General features: G+C 49.6%; 1 protein-coding gene across 7 annotated transcripts; it reads left to right on the forward strand.

The window, feature by feature from the left end:
• Positions 1-79: 79 nt before the first annotated feature.
• LIG3 (DNA ligase 3) lies at positions 80-24,837 on the forward strand. Of its 7 annotated transcripts, none has more exons than XR_007513932.1 (21): positions 733-894; positions 2,526-3,079; positions 6,721-6,861; positions 9,047-9,244; positions 9,791-9,942; positions 10,626-10,792; positions 10,920-10,997; positions 11,481-11,649; positions 13,231-13,386; positions 14,935-15,066; positions 15,422-15,501; positions 16,539-16,626; positions 17,027-17,104; positions 17,594-17,717; positions 18,331-18,473; positions 18,792-18,866; positions 19,281-19,427; positions 19,925-20,135; positions 20,525-20,646; positions 21,752-23,492; positions 23,703-24,837. XR_007513932.1 is itself a non-coding variant. In XM_049858761.1 (20 exons), the coding sequence occupies exons 2-20, from the start codon at positions 2,530-2,532 to the stop codon at positions 21,983-21,985; spliced, it is 3,045 nt and encodes a 1,014-aa protein (XP_049714718.1). In that variant the 5' UTR covers positions 80-170; positions 2,526-2,529; the 3' UTR covers positions 21,986-24,837. The 7 variants fall into 7 exon arrangements, 5 of the variants coding, with proteins under 5 accessions (XP_049714718.1, XP_049714721.1, XP_049714720.1 ...); XR_007513933.1 differs by having other exon boundaries at positions 21,752-22,824; XM_049858761.1 differs by lacking the exon at positions 733-894 and adding an exon at positions 80-170 and having other exon boundaries at positions 21,752-24,837.
• Positions 24,838-24,867: the final 30 nt, after the last annotated feature.

Genomic DNA, 24,867 nt, shown 5'->3' on the forward strand with positions numbered 1-24,867 from the left:
GGGGCGGAGACCAGGAGCATAAGTCGGACCTTTGCTTTTGCGCCTGCGTGCTGCCTCCAGCTCAAGGACCCGGATTTAAAGAGACAGGAGCTACAACCGTCGTGGGCTGGCCACGGCCTGTGGGCCCCCGGTCCTTAGGCCTACGGTGTGCGCCGGAGCCGGGAAGGCAGGTGAGGGGCGTCCCAGCGGACCGGGCACTGGGGAGGGGAGAGGGCCAGGTCCCGCACCGCGGCGCGGCCCCGATTCGGCCCCCTCGGCTCCTCCCCCGCCCGCCTGCTGAGCACCGGAGCACACCCTCCGTGACGTGGCCGCCCCCCGGGAGCCGGCGGGGGAGGTTCGCGGCTCTCCAGGACCCCCCACGGGACCCGCGCGAGGGGAGGTACCCGCTTCGTGCCCCCGGGCTTGTGTCTTCTAGGGGCTTTCGTGGGGGGCTTTTCCGACCCCAGGCCTCTCTGCTTGCGTCCCGCGATGAAGTTGGTGCGCCTGGGGAGACTTTGGAAGCCTTTCTCCCTTCCCTCCGCCTGTCTTGGCCCCTTCCCCAGCCCCACGGGCGTGTGCTCCCCGGTCCCTGCCGGCCTGAACCGGAGGGAGTCGGGGTACTGGGGACACGGCGCCCGGGACCCGCCTCCCCGCAGCCAGACCCCCGAGCCCGGGACAGTAGACCCAGCCTGCTCTCCGAGCGTGTCGCGGGCAGGCCCCTGAGGAAAAGCGGCTGCAAGGGTTTCACTCCCAGCTCGGTGCCGCTCCCTTGCCCAGCCGGTGCGGCGTTCAGGCCTTAGCGGTTTCCTCCTCGGGTTCCTTTGAGGAAATGCTGAGCTGCGGCCGTTGGGAGCTGTGGGACCGGCAGACGGGTTCCCTCAAAGCAGCATTGTGCCTTCTCGGGGCCCAGCGCCTGTGAGTCGCTTGTGATGCGGGGGCAGGACGCTGACGCCGGCCCCCTGCACTATTCCCACTGGGGAGGGGCGGTGACTCCGTAGATCGCTCTGCAAAGGGAGATAGCAAATCTACCAGGTGCTGAGCTCCTACTAGGGGCTCGCCACTTTCACACGCCTGGTTCTTCGTTTAGGGAGTTAGAGAGCCCTTTGTGGATCTCGTGAAAGTTACCGACCTTCTCTCCAAAAAAAGTACATTTGCAAATGTACACATTTTGTATACATTTTCAGGAAGTTCAGAAGCCTCCATCAGCCCATCCATGGACTCGTTTTAATTTTCACAACCACCCTGTGAAATAGATATTATCGTCCCTTTCAGAGAAGTTAAGGGATTTCTCAAAGGTAACTTAGTAAGCTGTATGATCAGACTCGGAGTTCCTAGTTGGTGCAAAGGTTTAATATGTATAATGCATGCGCTAGTCTGCTAACTGAAAGGTTGGAGGTTCCAGTCCATCCAGAGGCATCTGTAAGAACGGCTTGGCCATCTGCTTCCCAAAAATCAGCCATTGAAAACCCCACGCAACACAGTTCTGTGACACACGTGGGGTCACCATGATTAGAAGTCAACTCCATGGCACCTGGTAAACTAGACTCCCTAATGCCGAAGCTCGTGTGCTTTCCCCTGCACCATGTTGCCCTACAGTAAAGAGAAGCCTACTTTTTATTGTAATGCAATAGCAGTTTCACTCTGAAGGAGTGTGCAAACTGAAACTAATTTCCAGTATTTTTAAAAGTAGAACTATAAAGATTCTTTAGGAAATCTGAACCATATGTGAAGGTTGGGGATACCATCAGGTATAATCCCTGTTTCCATATGGATTGATAGATCAGCTCCTTTGACTCCTCCTGTCCCATTACTTCAGCATACCTGGATTCAAGTTGCTGAATTATGAACAGGTGTATAATTGCTTAGAGGACAGCGTCTTCCTTATAAGGGGACCTAGCATTTATTGCGCCCCTGCTGCGTGCCCAACTCTGTTCTAAGGACTTAACCCTTGAGATAACCCCTTGAGTTAGGTACTGTTACTAGCCATAGTTTATAAATATGGAAACTAAGAAACCAGAGAGGTTAAGTTAACTTACCAAGATACATAGCTGGTTGAGTTAGAATTTGAACTCAGGCAGTCCAATTCCAGGCTCTGCTAGTTGCCTCTCAAAATAGGGCTTCTGATTAAATCACAAATCTATATAGAGTAGCTTAGTTGTTTTCACAGGATGGCATGTGTGTCACACTTCACATTAAAAACTTCATGAACATTTTTCTTGATGGTGAAAAAGAAACTTCAGGCCCCTGTAACTTTAAGTCTGGAGTACCACGTATTGCTGATGGCCTGGGAAAATGAATAAGCACGTATTTGAGTTGTCTTAATTGTGATTTACCAGATACGCATGTGTGCATTAGATAACTGAACACCTTTTGCAGACTGGATTTCGGTATTAGAACTCTTTTCATCTTATGGAGAGTCAATCTGCAGTACTTGGAGAAGCATTGAATTAGTCAGCATGAAATGTGTATGACTCTAGCCTTTGTGGAAACTGGAAGCCCAGCTTCTCATTTTTATATCTTTCTCTGCCTCTCGTCTTTTCATGCAGCTATATGACTTTGGCTTTCAAGACCCTCTTCCCACAAACTCTCCGTGTACTCAGCCGAAAAGAACCGTGCCTATTCCGAGTGCGACATCACCGGCCTGACGTGAGACAGTTCAGCCAGCGTTCAGAAACAGATCTGATTCCTGGGAGCTGCCTCCTCCTGAGAAAAGAGCCTGTTCTATCATTCCAGCGAGGCAGTCTAAGACCACGTGCCACCTGCCTTGTTTTCTCGCCAGGATCGCATGTGGGACTCTGTAGTGGCTCCAGTGAGATGGCTGAGCAGCGGTTCTGCGTGGACTATGCCAAACGTGGCACAGCTGGCTGCAAAAAATGCAAGGAAAAGATTGTGAAGGGCGTTTGCCGAATTGGCAAAGTGGTGCCCAATCCCTTTTCAGAGTCCGGGGGTGATATGAAAGAGTGGTACCACGTTAAATGCATGTTTGAGAAACTGGAACGGGCCCGGGCCACCACAAAAAAAATCGAGGACCTCACAGAGCTGGAAGGCTGGGAAGAGCTAGAAGATAATGAGAAGGAACAGATAACCCAGCACATTGCAGGTGGGGTGGAGAAAACTGCTTTTTCATCTTACTGGTGCCAAGAGAAAATAGGATAAGGAGAATAGAGTCCAGTTTTTGTTTTTGTTTTTTTTTTTTTGCTTTTTTCAAAACAGTTTATTTGGAGATAATTTCAAACAGAAAAGTCAAAAGAATAAAAATAGTGCAAAAAATCATAGTTCCTTTATCAGATTCACATATTGTTAAGTTTACCCTATTTGCTTTATCATTTGCACTTATGTGCATTGTCTTTCTATCTCCACACACACACACACATTTTTTTCCTGAACCATTTGAGAGTAACTTGCATACGCTGTGGCCCTTTACCTTTAAATGCTTCAATGTGTGTATCATAAGAATAGGAATACAGGCAGTCCTGGGGTTATGAAGGAGGTCCGTTCCTAAATCTAAGTCGACTTAGTAGGTAATACAAAGTTACACACTTAGCACAGTGTTGAGGCAACATGATCCAATTTAAAATGACAGATTGCATTCTCTTTCCTTGAGCTTATGAACTGCTGAAGCCACACAGTGTTTTCATGAGTGTCACAAAGTAGTGCATGCGTTCATTATTACCGACCATTGTATTTAACTCGAGTTTTTAATATACTAGGCTTTACGGCAGTCTGTTGTTAAGTACGCGTTATCCGTAAATCAGACGTTCTTAATCCAGGGATTTACTGTATTCTTTTATATAACCATAATGTAGCTATCAACTTCAGCAAGTTTATTCTAGATATAATATTGTACCGTCTGTATTTCAGTTTTATCAATTGATCAAATAATATCTTGTATAGCATTTTTCGGAAACCCTGGTGGCGTAGTGGCTAAGAACTACAGCTGCTAACCAAAAGGTCAGCAGTTCGAATCCACCAGGCGCTCCTTGGAAACTCTATGGAGCAGTTCTACTCTGTCCTATAGGGTTGCTATGAGTTGGAATCAATAGCAACGAGTTTGGTTTTGGTTTTATAGCATTTTTTCTTTCTAGTACAGGATCCCAGTCCAGGATTAGGTATTGCATTTAGTTGTCATATCTCTTTGGCCTCCTTTAATTTGGAACATTTCCGTAGTCTTTTATGACGTTGACATTTTTTAAGAATAGTACCCACCACCTTGTATCTTACTGTCAATTTATTATCTCTATGGACTCGTGGATTATTTTTTTCAATGGCTTATAATTCATTAGAGTACTTATTTTGGTACTTATTCCATACTTGGCCAATGGAAACCCTTTCAAGCTGTTTAATGTCCTTGTGACATGTCCTCATCTTTTTTTTTTTAATGATTTGAAATACTTTCTTACATAAAAAGATGTTCTTAGGCTTATCTTGTACACATCCTACCCCAGCCCTGGTATCAGCCATTTCTCTTAGGAGCTCTGGTTCCCGGTAGTGGGAAATGGTTTTAGAAACCAAAATCTGAACGCTAGGTGTCCTTGTTACCACTGGGGACTCTGTTTCTAAGCTTTTTCTGCAGACAGAGCTACAAAATAAATGGTAAGAAGCAATCGTTTGAGCAGAACAAGGTGATGCTGCATAGTTTAAAGTTGAGAAAGGTGTACATCAGGATTGTATCTTTTCACCATACTTATTTAATCGGTATGCTGAACAAACAATCCAAGAAGCTGGACTATACGAAGAAGAACACTCAATGGCACGTAACAACAAATAACACACACAAATACACGTACAGACATGTATACATACACAAATACACATACACACGTACATGCATATTTATATATATATACACACACACACTCACGTATACTGAGTTTACACCAATACCTCCAAATCCAGTTAGTCTTTTTTGATTCGTGTCCTTATCTGTAATGTTCATATCTTCAGTTAAGTGTAATTCTGGTCCCTGTGCTGTTAGGTGCCATCGAGTCAGTTCTGACCCAGGAACCCTATGTACAACAGACTGAAACAAACACCATCCGGTCCTGCACCATCCTCACAGTCGTTGCTATGTTTGAGCCCATTGTTGCAGCCACTGTGTCAGTCCATCTTGTTAAGGGTCGTCCTCTTTTTCACTAACCTTCTACTTTGCCAAGCATGATATCCTTCTCCAGGGACTGGACCCTCCTGATATCATGTCCAGAGTATATGAGATGAAGTCTAACCATCCATGCTTCCAAGGAGCATTCTGATTATACTTCTCCCAAGACAGTTTTGTTCATTGTTCTGGCAGTCCACGGTATATTCAATATTCTTCGCCAACACCATAATTCAAAGGCATCAGTTCTTCAGTCTTCCTTATTCATTGGCCAGCTTTTGCATGCATATGAGGCACTTGAAAATACCATGACTTGGGTCAAATGCACCTTAGTCCTCAAAGTGATACTTCTAACACTTTGAAGAGTTCTTTTGCAGCAGTTTTGCCCAGTGCAGTGTGTCGTTTGATTTCTGGACTGCTGCTCCTATGGGCATTGATTGTGGATCCAAGTAAAAAATCCTTGACAACTTCAATATTTTCTCTGTTTATCATGATGTTGCTTATTGGTCCAGTTGTGAGGATTTTTGTTTTCTTTATGTTGAGACGTAATCCATACTGAAGGCTGTAGTCTTTGGCCTTCATCAATAAGTTGTTCATGTCCTCTTCACTTTCAGCAAGCAAGGTTGTGTCATCTGCATATCGCAGATTGTTAATGAGTCTTCCTCCAATCCTGATGCCACATTCTTCTTCATAAAGTCCAGCTTCTCGATTATTTACTCAGCATACAGATTGATAAGTATGGTGAAAGGATGCAACTCCGACATACACCTTTCTTAACTTTAAACCACGTAGTATATCCTTGTTCTGTTTGACAGCTGCCTCTTGGTCTATGTACAGGTTCCGCATGAGCGCAATTAAGTGTTCTGGAATTCCCATTCTTCATGGTTTTATCTGTAATTTGTTATGATCCACACAGTCGGATGCATTGGCATAGCCAATAAAACACGTAAACATCTTTCTGGTCACTGTGAGAGGACTCTAATAGTGACCATGAAAATGGGCATCTATCTGTGTGCTTTAAGAGGAAGAAAGACTTCCAGTACATAAAATTCTCCTTCCCATATATACCATTCTCAAGCTTCCTACCCAGCCCTGCCCAACCTTAACCAGTGGCTTCAGCCATTGTTATTTCTTGACCCGTGTCTCATTCAGAGGAAAAGAGTTAAACTGTTACATAGCTCAGATAACTCAGCAGCTGGAAATTTTCTTGCCTATGCCAAACCAACGTTCTCAGTGATCATCTTCATTTTACTTTTTTGTTCATCTACAAATTGGGTCTAATCCTACCAAGGTAAAGTCCTCAAGTTTTATCTACTGAGATGTGATTTCTGATTTCCTCTAAGTCCTGTCACTTATGGAAACTATATATGTGGGATAAGAGGTGGGGAGTGTTGAGGAAAATTTCAGTCACCTTGAAAGAAGCAATGGTAGCTGGGTCTTTTGTTCCCAGAACAAGTCCCTCTTCAAACTCTCAGTACCCTATCACCTACAGCCTCCACTCAGAAAGACCAGTCAGCCACCAGCCATGAAGTAGTGCCATGGTAGTGACTTACCAACAAGATTCTGAGAGTAATCGATAGATTCATTGAAAGCTTTCTCAGGAATCTTTCACTGAAAGATTTTTCCCCCCTTCCGGGGCCCTACAGATCTGTCTTCTAGGGTGGCAAGCACACCAAAGAAGAAAGCTGTTGTCCAGGCTAAGTTGACAGCCACCGGCCAGGTGACATCTCCAGCGAAAGCTGCCTCTGTAACCAAAACCAATCCCCGGAAATTCTCTGGCTTCTCAGGTGAGAGAGATTACGACTACTTTAGCTGTTACATGCTTTTATTTCCTTAGCTTTATTTACTGTCCTGTCCTGACCAAGAGTGAAAATTCTGTGCTGTCTAGTCTTTCATTCCATAATAATTGGCTGCTTCTGCCTGAACAGCCAGGCAATGGCGGATGATCAGTGTTCCCCTTGTATTGCTTTTCTTTATATAGTTTAATCCCTGTTGGGGCAGAAAAATGTTTGTTTTGTCAAGACTTTTTCCCCTTGAAATAGTTCTTGGTTAGGCGGAGATTGTTATAACCTGTCCTTTGCTCCCTTGTTTTTTGATAATGAAAGAATTTTGGGAGAAATTACATCCCTAAACTTGCCTGACCTGAAGCTGAAAGGATGGAAGAAGGGAGATGTCATACCTGGACCACATCCCCCATTTCTCTTCTTAGTTTTACAGCTGTTTGTTCAAAGGGTTGGTATATTTGTGGAACATGGAGCAGGAGGAAAAAGGACTCTGACGGGTATATGCTATTTGTTGAGGGGACAAAGCCTAGTGATGAGGCATGTAGACTTTGGAGTCAGCCAGCCTGGGTTGAAATGCTGTCTCCAACAACTGTTAGCTGGGTGACCTTGGACAAATTATTTAAACTCACCTGTGAAGCGAACTCTCAGTTCCACATATGGAACAACTTCTTTGTGGGGTTGTGGTTAAGACTTAATGGAAATAGCTGTAGAGCACTCACACAGTTCCTGGTACATAGTAGGCCGCACATAGCTGTTCAGAATTCATTTCACAAATAGTTTCTGATGTCTACACTAAGCTCACCACAGCCTAGGCACTGGGAATACAGGGCTGACCAGAACACAGCCCTGGCCCTCTCATGGAACTGATAGCCTATTGGGAAGATAAGCAATTGCCAGAAATCACTAAGTTAATAAATCCTGTTTGGTATAAGCTATGAGGGAGAAGTATAAACAGTACAGTAAGAGTATTTAATGGGGACCTGACATCATCTGGAAAGTGAGAGAGGGCTTCTCTGAGAAAGTTTACATTTCACCTGGAAGCTGAGGAATCACAGCTAACTAAAGCCGTGGATTGTGGCTATTATTGTATCTTCTTGCAGGATAAGTTTCTTTTCTCTTCACCTGTAATAGATGTATACATACGTATATATACATATACACACGTGGTTTCTTTCATACAAAATGTAGATTTACTCTGTCACAGATGGGACTCGGGAAAACTTGACTAGGGCATTTGGTGGTCAGAGGTGGTGGAGATCAGTATCACCTATTAGCCTTCCATAACTGGTGGCATTGGACTAGTCCTAGTTACCTTGCGACCTGGCTGAACATCACACTTTGGAGATTTTGTCGCCTAAAATCCTACGTAGACTCCAGGTCAAAGATAAGGATAGACATAATTTACAAAGCCCAGGCAGGAAGAAGCTTGCATCAGCAGCCAGTTTGCTAATGGCTCTGCTGCAAGCTTACAGAATGAAATTTGCTTTGCGACTGGCCATAAGGAGGTGACAGAGAATCTGTAAAGAGTTGTACATAGTTACTTTTAGGTGTCTGGAGGAAAGCCTTGTTCGTTGATTGATTTCCTTTATTTTGACAGTAGGAAAGAAAAGAAAGTGGTGACGGGGAGGGGTGGGAGTGTGGAGGGGCTGGGAGTGCAGAAGTGGGATCTGGCTCTGCCACCAAGGAGTCCTGGAAGTCAGTAAGAGAAGAATAAACTAGATCATCTTTAAGCCTTCTTCCAGCTCTGGCAGTCTGCAGTGGCAAGGATTTCACAGTGAGTGGCGTATCCCTTGGTTTCTACCTTCTTCCTCATCCCAAAACTTTGCTGGGATCAGTTTTGCAGTGGCTCTGAGATCCTCTTGTCCACTCTTGACGTGAAGCCAACCTTTGTTCTTCTGGGAAGCACTCGCTTAAAGAGACGTACATCAGCCTGGTCCTCTGCTTTGCCACTGATAGCTGTGAGATTTGGGGACACTATTAACTTCCATTTTTTTTTATCTCCGTTAATTTTAATTAACCTGTGAAGTGGGTATAGTGATATCTACCCCAAAGGGCTATTTGGGGGATTACGTGAAGCCACATACAAAGCACCTACAGAATGCCTATTAGTTCTCCTCCTTCCCTTTCTTCCTTTTCAAAAAGGCAAAATGAGTCATCTCTGCTGTTTCCCTTTTTCTCTCTCCAACAGCCAAGCCCAACAACTTTGGAGAAGTCCCCTCAAGCCGTACCCTTAAGACTAGCCTGTCCTCTAGCAAATGTGACCCCAAGCACAAGGATTGCCTGCTGCGGGAGTTTCGGAAGCTGTGTGCCATGGTGGCTGAAAATCCTAGCTACAACACGAAGACCCAGATCATCCAGGACTTCCTGCAGAAAGGCTCAGCAGGAGGTGGGGCCATGAGCATCCTGGCTTCGTGGGCACATGACCTGCGCTCTTCCGTAGGGCCCTGTGATTGGCTTAATGCTCTGCCGTTGCTGTCTTGAAATTCATAGTAATTTTGAACAAGGGGCCCCGCATTTTCATTTTGCACTGGACCCCGCAAATTATGTAGCCAGTTCTGCTCAGAGCACTTCAGCCTCTTTCTTCCTCTGCCTTTGTTGTGTCCCAGGAAGCCAGAAGAACCCATTCTATTTGAGCAAGAGAAAAATTCATTATCTGGATATATGTATGTAATATGCTCATCACTGGGGCCACTGAATTGATTGTCATAGCTCTGGCCTGCGGGGGTTCAACCATAGGCTAAAGTGCAGGCAGATGCTTAAACCACCAGCCACTGTGCTGTGAAGCCTGCGCTACGGTAGTGATATGCACAGGGCGTTATGGGAACACAGGCAGTGATGTATAGTGTGTGTCAGTTCAGAGTCTGTGTCCTTGAGTTTATGTATTTACTTAAGCTCCATTTCTCAAGAAGGGTTCCTTTCTCCGTGTCTCCAGATGGTTTCCACGGTGATGTGTACCTAACAGTGAAGCTGCTGCTGCCGGGTGTCATTAAGAGTGTTTACAACCTGAATGATAAGCAGATTGTGAAGCTTTTTAGCCGCATTTTCAACTGCAATCCAGATGACATGGCACGGGATCTAGAGCAGGTCAGAGGAAGGGAAGGGTGGGCGGCATTCCAGGTGGGCTTCTGCCAAGCCAGGCACCTGCAGCCTCTTACTCGTGGTTGGGGTACATACTGTTTCAGGAAACGGAAACCCATTTGAGCAAGCTTCCTTTAAGGGGAGCTGGATGTAAGGCCGCAGCTGTTAATTTCACAAGTCTCTGAGAACTGAAAATATACTACTGCTGAGCCACGCAGGGCCTAGAGCTAGAGAGGCAGGATTTGAGACTTCCCTCTGTCTCTTCTGGGGCTGTGGTTCTCGATGCTGATTTTTCTTGTTCTTCACCCCTATAGCTTGGGCTCACCATCCAGCTTTGGTTTGGTCCTGATTCCAGACTTGGCACCATGGAACATTTCCATTCAAGAGCCTCTGTTATCTGATGATCGTATTTGTCTCTTAGTTTAAATTCTTGAGCTAGAATCAAATTGGGTTAGCCCTTGATTACTGCCTGTGTCCCTTTTCAGCTCAGGTGGGTAGGCAGAGCCTGTGGTGGATAGAGGTGCCCCCTCCAGGAATGTGGATGGATAGATTCTCTCAGAAGTGAGGTAGATGTGTGAGAGTTGGGGACAGGAGCAATGACTGAAATCTCTGCTGCACCACCTGGGTGTTGGAGGGTATATGTGGCCACCCTGGGACTGCAGCAGTGGCATTTTGGTTTTTGGAGACAGGGTGACGTGTCAGAGACAATCAGAGTCTTCTTTGAGGAGAGCAAGTCTTTCCCCCCAGCTGCTAAGAGCCTCCTCACCATCCAGGAGGTGGACGAATTCCTCCTGCGACTCTCCAGGCTCACCAAGGAGGACGAGCAGCAGCAGGCCCTCCAGGACATCGCCTCCAGGTGGGGGCTTCCCCAGTCACACAAAGCCCAGTGGGGACAGGTCTGGGGAGATGGAATCACCTGGGAAGGAAGGCTTGGGGGCCCAGAGTTCTTCGAAGACCAAGTCGAATATGCCTTCTACCCCTAGGTGTACAGCCAATGACCTTAAGTGCATCATCAGGTTGATCAAACATGACCTGAAGATGAACTCAGGTGCGAAACACGTGTAAGTACCAGCTCCTCTGACAGCCTCAGCTGTCAGTTCCTTTTGTTGTCAGCAGGTGTCAGAACTTTGGAGTCCCAATCTAGATTTGAATTCCGATTCCACCTTTTTACTTCCAGTGGGACCTGATCATTCATTTGACCTTCCTCAGCCTTTGCTTTCTTGTATGTAAGATGGAGACACCCTTCTTACAGAGTGGTTAAAATTGAAAGTATGTAAAGGAACTATCCCAGCATCTATGGAATATGTTCAATAGGTATAGTCTGGGTTTCTTGCCCATTCCAGCCCCATCCAAGCAGGCACGGTATCTCACAAAAGCTAGGTTCTCAAAGAGCATTTCCTCTTCCTTCAAAAGTCTTTAGACAATAGAACACAGCCCCTCCACCATGTATTGGGATCTCTGCTCTCTGTGAGGACAGACACTGCTCTCAAAAGCAATAGGGTAGACAGTGTTTTTTGATCCCTTGCTCCTGTCCCTCTTGACAGGTTAGATGCCCTCGACCCCAATGCCTATGAAGCCTTCAAAGCCTCACGCAACCTGCAGGATGTGGTGGAGCGGGTCCTTCGCAACGAGCAGGAGGTGGAGAAGGAGCCAGGCCAGAGGCGAGCTCTGAGCGTCCAGGCCTCGCTGATGACGCCTGTGCAGCCCATGCTGGTGAGGAGCACTGCTCTGCCCCTGCTTTTATCCTTGTCCCCTCCTCTCCACGTGTCAGACCCTCTGGGTGGGACCTGAATATGGATAGTTCCTGCAAGTTGACGGAAGGAGTTTGGGGAGAAAAGCTGGGAATGCAGAGGGGCATTTCCTAATGGGGAGGTGAAGGCAAAGATGGTGTGTTCTCGGGGAAGGAACTGAACTCTAGTCCCAGCTCTGCCACTGACAAGCTGTGGAGTCTTAGATGAGTTACTTAGCCTCTCATGGCCCTTAGTTTCCTTGTGTGAATGGCATCTGAAATTTTCTGAAGCACCTGCCTGGATTGGTTTAGCTGTCATCTTGTCTGGAGACAAATGGATGTACTAAGTAACTCCTGAGGTTTTGTAACCTGCCCCAAAATGATTCTGAGGGTTGGTGGCAGAGCCAGACTTCCTGTGCCAGGATGACTCAGACCTCTTTCTTCTGGGAAGAGAGGTGAGGAAGCTTAAGGCCAGCTCTGACAGAGATCATCTTGGTCCTCTGCACATTTCATGAGAAATGGGATTTACTTTTCCCAGAACCTACCACGTATGCTGCCTTGCCTACTTGTGAGGTCCTTTGGATTTTTCCAATGCTGTTTTTAAAAGTACATTATACCAAAGCTTTGGTTTAGAGATCTACGTTTGGGATAGCGAAGTATTTTCCCTTTCCTAGGCATATGGGACAGCCAGCACCAAAAGTAGAGAGATCGCCACCCCAGGAATGGAGCCCCAGTCACCTGCAGTAGCAGCCTTTCTGGCTTTTATAGGAATTCTTTCTGTGTCTCTTGTACGTGTCACTTCAAAAGTGGCATGGATTATATAGCTTAGTGGTGAACCACAGAGGCTTTGGAGTCAGGCCTAGACTCGAATCTCATTCCTGCCATTTACTAACTATGTAACTTTAATAAGCAAGTACTTAACCTCTCTGCACATCAGTTTTCTCATCCACGAAATGATAACAGCAATATCTATGCTTAGGGTTGTTTCAAGGATAAAATGGGGTGGCGTACACGACCTGACACGTACAGGTGCTCAGAAAATGGAAGCTATTGTTGTTTGAGTCAAGAATGGTATGGGTACGTGAATAAGCACGCCTGTGTCTGGGATGTCCCGTCCTAGGAATCCTTGATCACTGTCACCCTGCCAGCCTCACTGTCACCTGCAGCCTTTAATCTTAGTTCTACATACCTCCTGTGCTAAGATTACCCACGTATTTGATAGTAACCCATAGGCCCTGCAAGATCCTGAATTACTGAGAAAAGAAATGAAATGCTTTACCGTTGGAACTTCATGGTCTGTACCATAAGTGCACTCATAGTCCTCGAAAGGCGAGCTCCTGTGTCAGCTCTGGTGATGCTTTACAGCAGAATACGACATTGTCAGACTTGTGCGTTCCCATCACCTCCTCCGTGGACTCCCTGAGTGTGCGCTCTGGGCGGTCAGTCTCCAGGACCTGGACTCTGTCCTGACTAGCCCCACTCTGGCCCCTCAGCTCTCCCTGTGAGCAGCACCTCATTATTGCAAGAGCACCCTTAAGTCTCCGGGCTTTGGTTTCCCCCCCAAGGCCGAGGCCTGCAAGTCCATCGAGTATGCGATGAAGAAGTGTCCCAACGGCATGTTCTCTGAGATCAAGTACGATGGGGAGCGAGTGCAGGTGCATAAGAACGGAGACCACTTCAGCTACTTCAGCCGGAGCCTCAAGCCTGTCCTGCCTCACAAGGTATAAGTTCCTGCCTGCCTGCTTCTAACAACCTTAGGGCCATTCCAGCTCTTGTACACGATGGGGGTTTATTTTATATTTGTTGAATGAATGAATTCATTTATTCATTTCTGGAATCTACCAGTAATGAGGGGTTGCTCAGCAGGGACAGGCAAAGAGCCCAGAACTGGGCTAGTCAGGACAGAACCTGGAGAGTGATATTTCCTCGCCCTGGCGACGTTGGGGCAGAGAGCTCAGTGGTGAGTGAGCTGCAGCTCTCAGGTGTCCGTGTCCTCTGTGCTCCCTAAGCAGGGTTAAGGCTCAGACAAGGGGCTGTTGGGCTGCAATCCATTCATTTATTCAGCAGGTATCTATCAAGTGTTCAGTCTGTGCAAGGCACCATTCTAGGTAGTAGGGATATAGCAGTGAAAAAAAATCGACAGAAGCCCTGGCCCTCATGGAGCTTACGTTATACGTGAACACAGTCCCATGGGGACATCTGGAAGCCCAGATGTGGTACGTTGTAGTGAAAGAATCAGGGCATCATGAAGCTCGCCCTTCAACCCTCCTAAGCTCCCGGGGCCACTACAAGCCCTTGGAGTCTTCGGGAAGTAGCACTGGGAACATCTGGTTCTGTGGACAGAGAACTCCTGCCCTTGCTGCCCACTTTGTTCCTAGCTCAGACGTGGTGTTTCAGAGCCCTCGGGTGAGCCCATGCTATGTGGCTCATATCCTTACCCACACCTTGCCTTCTTGTTGGACACTGGGGACAAAGCAGGCGGCCATTTGTCGTAGGCATTTAAGGGGAGAGCCAAGCAGTGGCCTCCCCGTGGAGTAGTGACCCAGGCCCCCTGGTTCTGTGGGGCCCAGGAGGAGTGCTGAGGAACTGCTCCTGGTGGGGTGGCTACTAAATGGGCACCTCCTGTTACCCAGGGAGAAGTTTGAATACAGCTTTGCAGAATTAAAGCTCCTTTCTTCCCTGCTTTCCCTTATCCGGGCTCCGCTTGTGCTTGCCTCTCCTGTGCTTTCAGCTCTTTTAAAGGGCTGGGTTAGAGATTGAGGAGAGAGGGGTGGATGTGCAGGCCTTTCCTGCCCCTGCTCCAAGCATCCTGGGTAGTGATGGCATTTGTACCCTGTCCAGGTGAGGAATTGGGCCACAGACATGCTTTCTGGACCCCATTGCTGCTATCAGTTGGCAGGGCTACCTTGGGTTACAGCGGGGCCTTTTTCTGTCTTGATCCTGCAAAAACCCAATTCCAAACAGCCTTTCTTACTTATTCTGAAGTATGGCTGAGTGTTCAGAGCTCCTGCTCAGACAAGGCTCTGCTCACTTTTCCTTGCTGCTTCTGAGGTCCATTTCTTCCTTTCCGTCTTCTTTCCAACGAGTCTGTTCTCCGTGCAGCCTGATCCACAGCCTGATACCTGCCCCTCTTTTGCAGCCGGCACGGATCTCTGCCTGCACAGGAGCTGGCCTTCCCCACGTTGTTCTGTGTTCTTCCGGGGCCTGGGCTTTGCTGGCTGTGGCTGCTGCCCGTTCATCCCCAACCTAAGTGACCCTTCTGCCCCCAGGTGGCCCACTTCAAGGACTACATCCCCCAGGCTTTCCCTGGAGGCCACAGCATGATCCTGGACTCCGAAGTGCTCCTGATAGACACCAGCACAGGCAAACCTCTGCCCTTTGGGACTCTGGGAGTGCACAAGGTACTGGGTCAGGGCCAGATGTGTGTGTGCTGTCAGGCTTTTGGGGAGGAGTGTGCACTTCCTTAGGGTAGGGCTTGTTCTTCACTTCTGAATTGCTTCCAGATGTAACCCTCAGCTAAGGCCTGTCCTTTTTCTGCATAACGGGAGCTAGTGTGGGGAACCAGCTTACATTTGGGTTGGCTTTCATTCTGCAGCATCTGCTGGTTGCCTTTGTGGCAGCCCGGGGATGTCAAAGCTCAAATAGGAGTTTTCCACGAGGTACTTTCAAGGGCCTCCAGAAGTGACTGGTCTTCCTGTTTTTTATGCTCTCTTACTTTTGTCCCTCATCTTCTTACGGCCCCATTTTCCCTTACAGAAAGCTGCCTTCCAAGAGGCTAATGTTTGCCTGTTTGTTTTTGATTGTATTTACTTCAATGATGTCAGCTTGATGGACAGGTGAGGTTGGCTAGCATCTTTAAGCCCAGGAACTGCCAGGAATCTGTTTTCGTTTCCGGGTGGGGAGATGGGGGATTCAGATTGGAAGGGAGGGAGGGAAAGGGGCCTGTGCCTCTTTGTGCCCAGGAGCTGACAGGGGCAGGCCTAGGAGGGAACTGAGAGGTAGCACAGCGGCCACACTGCTCACCTCCCCACTCAGTGTGAAGAAGAGACGCCGTGCTAATGGCATCTCCTGAGAGGGTGAGTCACAGAGGAAAGCCAAACCCCAGGGAAGCGTCTCTGCTACAGCAGTGGACTGTTGCAGCGAATAGACTGTGAGCACAGGGGGGTTTCCATTTATTTCTCCCGCAGCACCCACGGGGCATAAGGCAGGTGTATTTCAGCTCAGAGGTTTTGATTTCAGAGACTGCCATCAGGAAGCTTCGGATTGTAGGGGAGGCTGTGGGTGGGACCATCTCAGGGGGAACTGGCAGTCTTGACTTAGCTGCGTCAAACTCTTGGGCCCAAGAAACCTCTATCAGCTCCTTCCATGCTTAGAGATGTTGTCCCTGCCCCAGTCCTCTCACCATTGCCTACACCTTGAGTGTGGAAGAAGGAGGACATAGAAGAGAGAAAGAATTGCTGGAGGTAAGAGTTGGGGTTTAGGCTTCAGGTCTGAGCCACTCAGCCTTGGGGCTGGGGTGCAGCAAGGTGCAGGGGTTAAAAAAAATGAGAGTCTCGGTCATTTTTCATGTGGGACCAGGATTTATAAAATCTGTTTGGGCTAGAGGCCAGTTCTTCTTTGGCTCTGAGGGATAAGGTAGAAACAGGAATTAAAATTCTGCAGGGGCCGTGTCCTGCAGCTTACAACTGTCCATCTCTGGCCAAGATGGAACCTGCAGCCCTAGTCAGGCAGAGCTGTTACACACGGGCACTTTAATCCATGTCAGATCATCTCATGAGCACCAGTTGTATCATTGTGCTGCTTCCCTCCTCAGAACTCCTAATGGGGGTGGGAGAGATCCTGGCCTTGACCTCAGCTCTCCTGTCCCTCTTAGGCCTCTGTGTGAGCGGCGGAAGTTTCTTCATGACAACATGGTTGAAATTCCCAACCGGATCATGTTCTCAGAAATGAAGCAAGTCAAGGTGAGCGAAGACTCCACCCTAGGGGGTCCTAGTGGTTGGAAAGCAGGGCAGAGAACCCCTTGGGTCAGATGTGACTAGGAGACTGAGCCTGAAATCTCTCTTAGGGGGTCTACTGATGTTTTTGCCTTTGGCTATTTCATAGGTTGTCTACTAGTTTCCACCCAGGAGGGCAGGCCAAGACCCATCCTTCCTAGGTAGACACCATATGTCTCAAGGCACCCTAAGCTGCTGCCGCTCTGTGACTGGGGGGCTCTCTGCTCTGCAAAGCCTTTGTCACTTGTATGCAAGTTCACATGTTTCCAGTGGACACTACATATGTGAAAGGGAACACCCACCACCTCACTCCCACACCACTCCCTCCTTCACACCAAGCTCAGATCTCTCCCTTGTTGTCCCTTAGAAAGCTTCCGACTTGGTTGACATGATAAACCGGGTGATCCGTGAGGGATTAGAAGGGCTGGTGCTGAAGGACGTGAAGGTAAGATGGCCACATCCTTTGTTTCTTCTTGCATATACTCTCAGCTCTCCCCTGAGCCGTCAGTTGTGGCCAGGAGAGGGCAGTAGTGGTCTTGGCTGGCTGGGGTGGGTGCTGAGGGTAGTCTTTCCAGGGTTTGGACCTGTCTGTTCTGGATCTCTGGAGCCCTGGTAGCACAGTGGTTAAGAGCTATGGCTGCTAACCACAAGGTCGGCAGTTCAGATCTGCCAGAGCCCCTTGGGAACCCTAGGGGCAGTTCTGCTCTGTCCTGTAGGGTCACTGAGTCCACACTGACTCGACGGCAATGGGTTTGGTTTGGGTTCTAGATCTGGAGGGTGGGTTTTGTGTCTTCTGTAGTGCCTGGAACCTAAGGGGTTTCCCCCTCAGAATAGGTTCGGCACTGTAATAGGTCTGGTATATAGAATAAAAGAGAAACTCCACCCTCGTGGAGTTTCCATTCTAGTTCTTAGTCTTTCTCTTGCTTCTCCTCAGAGTACATATGAGCCTGGGAAGCGGCACTGGCTGAAAGTGAAGAAGGACTATTTGAACGAGGGGGCCATGGCTGACACAGCTGACCTGCTGGTCCTTGGGGCCTTCTATGGGCAAGGGAGCAAAGGTCAGGAAGGCCTCTGGCCCCTGGAATGGTACTTCTTTGGAAGGCTGTGCTTGGGGCACAGACTGGCCTTTTTCCTGGCTTGACCTGCTAACACAGCCAGTCATGACTTCCAGAGTTCTGGCATCTGGGGCCCCAGCCTAGCCAGTGCACCCCAGCAGGGACATCTGAGAGCTATAGACTTGGGCAGGGAGAGGTCAGGCGAGAATCTCACATCCTGGCTTGGCACAAGGAAGTGCACCACCAGCTAGTTCTTCAGGCCCTGACAGCTTTGTCCTTGGGGAAAGCCTCCATTTCCTAACTGGAGGGAAGCTGGGATCTGAAGAACTAGTACTTTCAGACAGTCTACTATGTTGTCAAGCAATCCCTTTTATTCCTTACCAGAGCTCTACAAGATGGGCATGCTTACCCCTGCCTTCCTGAAGAGGTAATTGGGGCTCAGAAAGACTAAGCTGAAATTGCACAGTTAGTGAACTCTGATACTAAGCCAGGACCCAAGCCCTTTCCTCTCCACCAGGCTGCCTCTCACTGGGCTCGTGGGGCTCTGCTGGGGGCTCCATGGGCTGGCAGAGCTGGCTCCCTCCACCCTATAATGTAGCCCATACTCCCCACCCAGGTGGCATGATGTCGATCTTCCTCATGGGCTGCTATGACCCCGGCAGCCAGAAGTGGTGCACTGTCACCAAGTGCTCAGGTGGCCACGATGATGCAACGCTCGCCCGCCTGCAGACAGAGCTGGACATGGTAAAGATCAGCAAGGTGAGGACAGGACCAGCTTGGCCCCAGCCTCTAGACTGACCGTCATTACTGAGACAAGACGGCAGGTATCATCTGTCTCCCCAGAGAGGAGCACTCTTGCTTTGCCATGGGAGCAGTACAGGCCTTCAGGGTCTCTGAGTGCCTACCTTGTGGAGTAGTTAGAGGACACTGGCCTGAATGCCCTCTAGGCCACACCCCAGCCGAGCAGGGAGGATCGTGCAGCATGAGGGGCACCTCTTCTCACAGTTCACCAAGAAAGGAGATTAAAGCCTTGTTCCACCTTGGGAACAGCTCATGACAGCATCTTTTCTTTTCCAGGACCCCAGCAAGATACCCAGCTGGCTGAAAATCAACAAGATCTATTATCCTGACTTTATCGTCCCAGACCCAAAGGTATCAGCCCTGCGGTGTGGGGTGCTCCAGGCCACAAGATTAGCTTGCAAGTTCTCTAGTGCCACAGAGAAGCCATCTCAACCCAGAGGTGGGGCTCTGGATTATTCAGCCAAGTGACAGGATGGCGGGACCAGTCAATACTGAGGAGTTGTCATCAGTAGAAATTGACCATCCCCTAGTTACAGAGGGTCTGTTCTAGAACCAACCTGGCACAATGCCGCCTTATACTGACAGGGAAACTGAGGACCAAAGAAGAGGCGAGCCTTCCCTAAGGCTGCACAGCAGCAGCAGTAGGACTAGAGCCCAGGTTTCCTGTTAGCCCAGTCCTCGTTTTGACTGTTCGGTATTAACCTCTAGCTGGTTGGGAGGTGTTTTCTCAACCAGTGACTAACCTGCCTGACTTGTTCCTGACAGAAAGCTGCTGTGTGGGAGATCACAGGGGCTGAGTTCTCCAAATCTGAGGTCCACACAGCCGATGGCATCTCTATCCGGTTCCCTCGCTGCACCCGAATCCGTGATGATAAGGACTGGAAATCTGCCACTAACCTCCCCCAGCTCAAGGTGCCACCTCTTTGGCTATGTGCGTCCTCCACCCTGTTATCCCAGCCTTGGACCCGTGGGCTTCTGGCCTGTCCACACGTCCTTCCTTCTTCTTTCTCCCATTCCACTGAGGCAGAGCAAGGAAGGACAGTTAGAAAGGGAGCCCAGACTGTGGCAGGGCTAGGAGCAACAGCACCAGTGCAGAGCATGCTGCACCCAGCAGGCCCCACTGAGCAGCCCTGACTTAAGAGAGGAAGAGCTCGCTCACTCACAGCTTCCTTGTGAGGGGTTGGCCCAGGTGACCGTCCCTAGTGATAGCTGAGATACAGAGATTAGCACCCCGATTTCTCAGGATACAAAGTTTGAGAAGGCACAGAGGAAGCCAATTCCGTTTCCTGCTATCGTTCTTTCCCACTTCTACTTCCCAGACACATGTACCTAAAACACGTGACACAGTCCACCTCTGGGGCCTGGGTCTGGGAAGGGAATGATACCCCTGCTTCCTGCTTCCTCCTCAGGAGCTGTACCAACTGTCCAAGGAGCGGGCAGACTTCACTGTAGTGGCCAGAGATGACGGGAGCTCCAGTGCAGGGGGCAGCAGTGGAGAGACCGAGGGCACCTCGGGGCCTGCTGTGTCCTCCTGCAAGGTCCCCATAACCTCCCCCGACAAGCCCTCAGCCAGTGCCAGGAAGGCCCAAAGGAAGCTGAGTAATCCCAACAGCAAAGGCGGTAAGGGAGGGGCTGGGGGATGAAGAGGGTGGTATGAGGGGCAGAAGGCCCCTCCCCTTCGCCTAGGGGGAACCAGGAGATCTAAGGGCAGGGACCCACTCTGAGATCATGTGATCCTCTGTCCACTGCAGCTGGCATTACCTGCATCCTTGTTGTGTGTCCAGTCATGGGCCAGAAGCTGATCTGCTGAGCACCCTGTATCTGCTCAGTAAACCTGAACGGCAGTACCCTGGGAGGGCCAGTCTGACCTGGGGAGAAAGCCACTTGAACTAAAGGCTTAGTGTTCACTCTGTCACCCACACTCATGGCAGAGGAAGCGCCTGGCCCTTCCCTTTGCTGGCCTGGCCAACTCCCTCATCCTTAGTTCTTATCCTGAGCTCTCTCCTTAGGCAACAAGCTGGCCGCAAAGCCTTCCCCTGTGAAAGTGGGAGAGAAGCCGACCACGAAGCCTTCTCCCGTGAAGGTGGGACAAAAGCGGAAGGCTCCAGACGAGGCCCCGTGCCAAGCAAAGGTGAGGGTGAGAAGAGCAGTGCACCAGGGCCGTTTGGCTCCGGGCCTCGTGTTGCCAGCCCCACTGCCTGTGAGCTTTGAAAGATGAGCAAAAGTGTTCTTGGGGACATTGGCTAAGCCTTCCCCTCCTGCAGCTGCTCCTCTGTCGTGGGTGGGCAGGGCCAGCAGTGCTGCCATTCCACCCTTTGCCCTTATTGCCTTGCAGAGGCGGCCAGCCAGCAAGCACAGAGGAAGGAGAGCTGTGCCAGCAGGCAGGAGATAGAACAGCCAGCCTAGCCGGCAGAGGCTGCAGGGACCTGCCCAGCTCCTGGCCCCCATCACAGTTGACATTAAAGGGGAGAAAGCCCCGTCTGGGTGTGGGAGTGCAGCCGTGTGAGTTTGTGATCGGGCGGGAGCAGAGCCAGCCAGCCAGGAGAGGGGAAGAGAGGGCACTGGCTTGGTGACTGTCCTCCACCTGGGGAGTCTTTTCCCCTTTGATTTAGCCACATCTATTTTTTTATTGAGTACCTACTGAAGCCAGAAACTAGGTTGAGTACTGGCTCAACCCTGGAGGAGCTGATAGCACACCCCACAGGGCAGAGAGTAGACATAGGGCCGCTATACAGTGTGATCCCCTCCCACCCCCAGCAGAGATCTGGTACCTCAGGTCCTGCTCCCCGGTCCCCAGCAGGCCTACAGAACCTTCCCCCGCCCTCTTCCCTACCTGATGCCCTTGAGCCCATCGTGGGGGCTCTGAACCCTCCCCCCTCAGTCTAGGCCAGTTCTGCAGAGGGGACTTTGCTTTCTTCAAGGAACATCACTGAGTCTGGGGCATTGGTCTGAAAGCCACTGGATGGCTCTTGAGGAATGTACTTCGCCCTTTCCCCTAGGCAGGGGTGGAGGAGAGTGTCAGTTCTGTGTCATTTGGCGTGGCTGGAGGATGGGGGTTTGATGGCCTTTTCTCCAGGCGACTCTCTGCACTGGCGTCCTGGCCTCTAGGCTCCCTGGTCTCTGCCTCTTGCTTTAGCCTCCTTCCTCTCTGTCCTGTACTGATCTGGGTGGAGACCTCACACATCGGTAGCCAGCCCAGGCCCTTCTGACCCCACCGGACCCCTCTGCACTTGCAGGTGCTGCTGGACATCTTTACTGGGGTGCGGCTCTACCTACCACCCTCCACACCAGACTTCAGCCGGCTCAGACGCTACTTTGTGGCATTCGACGGAGACCTGGTGCAGGAATTTGACATGGCCTCTGCCACACACGTCCTGGGCAGTGGGGACAAGAACACTGAGGCCCAGCAGGTCTCCCCAGAGTGGATTTGGGCCTGTGTCCGGAAACGGAGACTGGTAGCTCCCTGCTAGGACAGCTGCCTTCCCTTTCCCTCAGGCCCCACCCCCCCATCCCATTCCTGACTACTCAGGCAACAGAGGAGCAGTACAGGGTGGGGTCGGACTTTCTTCCCCAAGCAGCGCATCGTCCAAAACCCACCAACTGTTCATGGTCTTTTCTGGCCCAGGAATTAGTTGCCGTGGGTCCCACAAGTGAGATCCGTTTCTCTTGCTCGTTTAAGTTCTTTCAGATCTGGGTGCTGGTTTTGTCCTATTTTTCTTTAAAAAGAAGCGTAGTTTTGGGGAGGGGGTTAATGAATACCTTGCAGTTATCGCTGTCCTTTTCACCACTTGCACCCCCTGTAACTTCCCTGGTGACTAAGAAGTGAAGGCTGACTTACTGAAGCTGTGGTCAGAGCTCACCGCTGCAGAAGTCTTCTCTCCTCACCCACTTTACTTCCAGGCTCATTTAAAGTTGTATTTAAAAGACTACCCTCAGAAATCCTTTATTTGGAAAACTTGTATTCAGCCTGGCCTCTTTTGCCAGGAATGAAGCCTCATTTGAAAGAAGACAAAATGAACTTTTATGACTTTATTCCGTGTTCTCCTATTACAGTGTATGGGTCCCCGGTTTGGAGGGAAGGGGACCAGGATCAGGTAGGAAAATAGGGCCTTCGTGAAGAGGAGGGATGTTATTTGGGCTGTTTCTCTGGGGGTGATAATAGGGCTCCAGGAGGCTCTCCCTCCTCAACATCTAGAAACAGGACCGCTCTTGAAGATTTTTACCTGAGGACAGATACCTACTGCCTGCTTCCAAACAGCGGCTGCTGAGGCTGATTTATTTGAATAGAAGGAAGACAATTTATATAAATGTAAGTAGTGTTCAGTCGAACTTTCTGTGACAGTGGAAGTATCCTGTAAGTTTGCATTGTCTAATATGGTAGCCACTAGGTACATATGGCTGGCTGTTGAGCACTTGAAAGGTGGCAGGCACAACTGAGGAACTGAATTTATTAAGTCGTCCCATGTGGCTAGTGACTACTGTATTGGATAGCACAGATGTAGGCAGACCTAGTTCAAATCCCAGCCCTGAAATGTAATAGTTCTGTGACCTTAGGCAAGTTACTTAACATCTGAGCCTCGTTTCCCCAGGTAGAACTGGGATGGGAATTGCACCTAAATCTGTAAAGAGCTTCCAGTACGTAAAGGCTTAGCACAGAGCCTAGGACGTAAGTAATTATGTAGAGTTGGGAAAATCAACGCTGGTGTGTATGTCAGACCCCACTCAGGAGAGAGGGCCCTGCCTATAATGTCAGCACGCTTATCAGGTCACCATCTGGTTAGAGACTTATAGTAGTTTCATGTCCTACTTCTGTTGACTCCTGTCCGTTCTCCTTTTCTTTATTGTCAACAAACTAGCAGGCTTATTTGTCCATCTGCTTTGAGTTAGCTTAATGAGACTCGGCCTCTGAAACCTACTGAGTATCTGGGCCTGTAAGCTTGAGGACCACTCCTCCCTCCAACTGGTGTGTTCATCAAGGTAATAAACTGTGAGGCTGCTTGCCAGCTTGGAGGCCAACTTTAACCCGATGGGCCTCCATCTACTGTTTAAAATGGGGGGGGAGGTACAGGAGGGAGGGGGAATGCCCAGACACCAGCCCAGGACGTACAGTTGGTGTTTTTGAATAGGCACCATTCAGTCTGGCTTCAGTATTGAGAATCAAGACACTCTTTATTCCATCCTCTGCAGAGACAAAAGCTTCTGCTTTGAGCAATGACCTACATAGATTTACATCCCCCTCTTCAGCCTCAGGCCAAGCAACTGGACAGGGCAGCAGGAGAAAGCTCTCCACTTGGGATCCTGCCAAGGACACTGCAGTGCCCTCTCCAGCCTGGCTGACAGACCCGGCCCTACCTTCCTTCTTACTGGTTGCTTACACCCAAGGAGCACCCCCACAGCAAAGGGGCTCGGCCGGCCGCAAGTGATCGTTTCACTAACCAGCTCTGCCCTGTGGCCCTTCCCGGTCTTGTTGCGGAGTACCTTAAATTCACTGTCACATCTTGTATATTTCCTTCCAGTCTTTTCTAATGCATGTTCTTCTTTGCTTCTGAGATTATACTGTATATACAATCTTGTATCCTTTCATGTATTTCCAAATACCCTAAGCAACCTTCCCAGCACAGTGCTGGAGGCCTGACCTCTTTTGAGCCTTTCTTTATTTGCCGCTGGCAGCCAGCAGGCAGAGGTATCGATGGGTGCTGAACAAAGGTCAGCCATCTGTAGCAGTGAAGACTGAGTCGTTTGGCTCAGCCACAGACCTTTACACCCTTTTGGCCAGATGGTCTTCCTCTTTCCTCCTCAGGCACAGGGCAGAGAGGCACATAATCTTTTCTTAAGGCCTGCTTTCTCAGGGGTCTTCTCCCCTCCCCTTGGGCACCTGGTCAGGAAGAGATGTACCGGCCTAGTGCACACCCAGCAGTTCACCCATGAGGCTAGGCCAAGTTTCTCTGAGCCACACTCCAACAACTGTACTACAGCTGTATCCAGAAGCTACCACGCCTCCAAGGGCAGCCTGAGGACCTCACTGGAAACACTGGCTGCCCTAGGTTCCTTTCCACCCAGGTCTTTACAGACAGGCTCTGACAAATCAGCATGAATGCCTGAACTCACTTGGTGCTTCTTCTTATCTGGCCTTGGGATTCCTTCTTTCCTACCCAGCTCCCGCGTTCTAGGCTGATGCATGGCCTCTCCCACGTACTGGCTGGAGGTCTTGGGCAAGTCACACCACCACTAAGCTCCAGTTTCTTCATCCGTAGAACAGGAATATCTTGGCCCAGGTGACGTGGCCCAAGTGTCTCCCAAAACAGTACAGTCTCTCAAGAGAGTGCCTGTGTGCCTGTAGCCTGGGACTGGC

Source organism: Elephas maximus, chromosome 19 (assembly GCF_024166365.1).
Source record: "Elephas maximus indicus isolate mEleMax1 chromosome 19, mEleMax1 primary haplotype, whole genome shotgun sequence".
Classification (NCBI taxonomy): Eukaryota; Metazoa; Chordata; class Mammalia; order Proboscidea; family Elephantidae; genus Elephas; species Elephas maximus.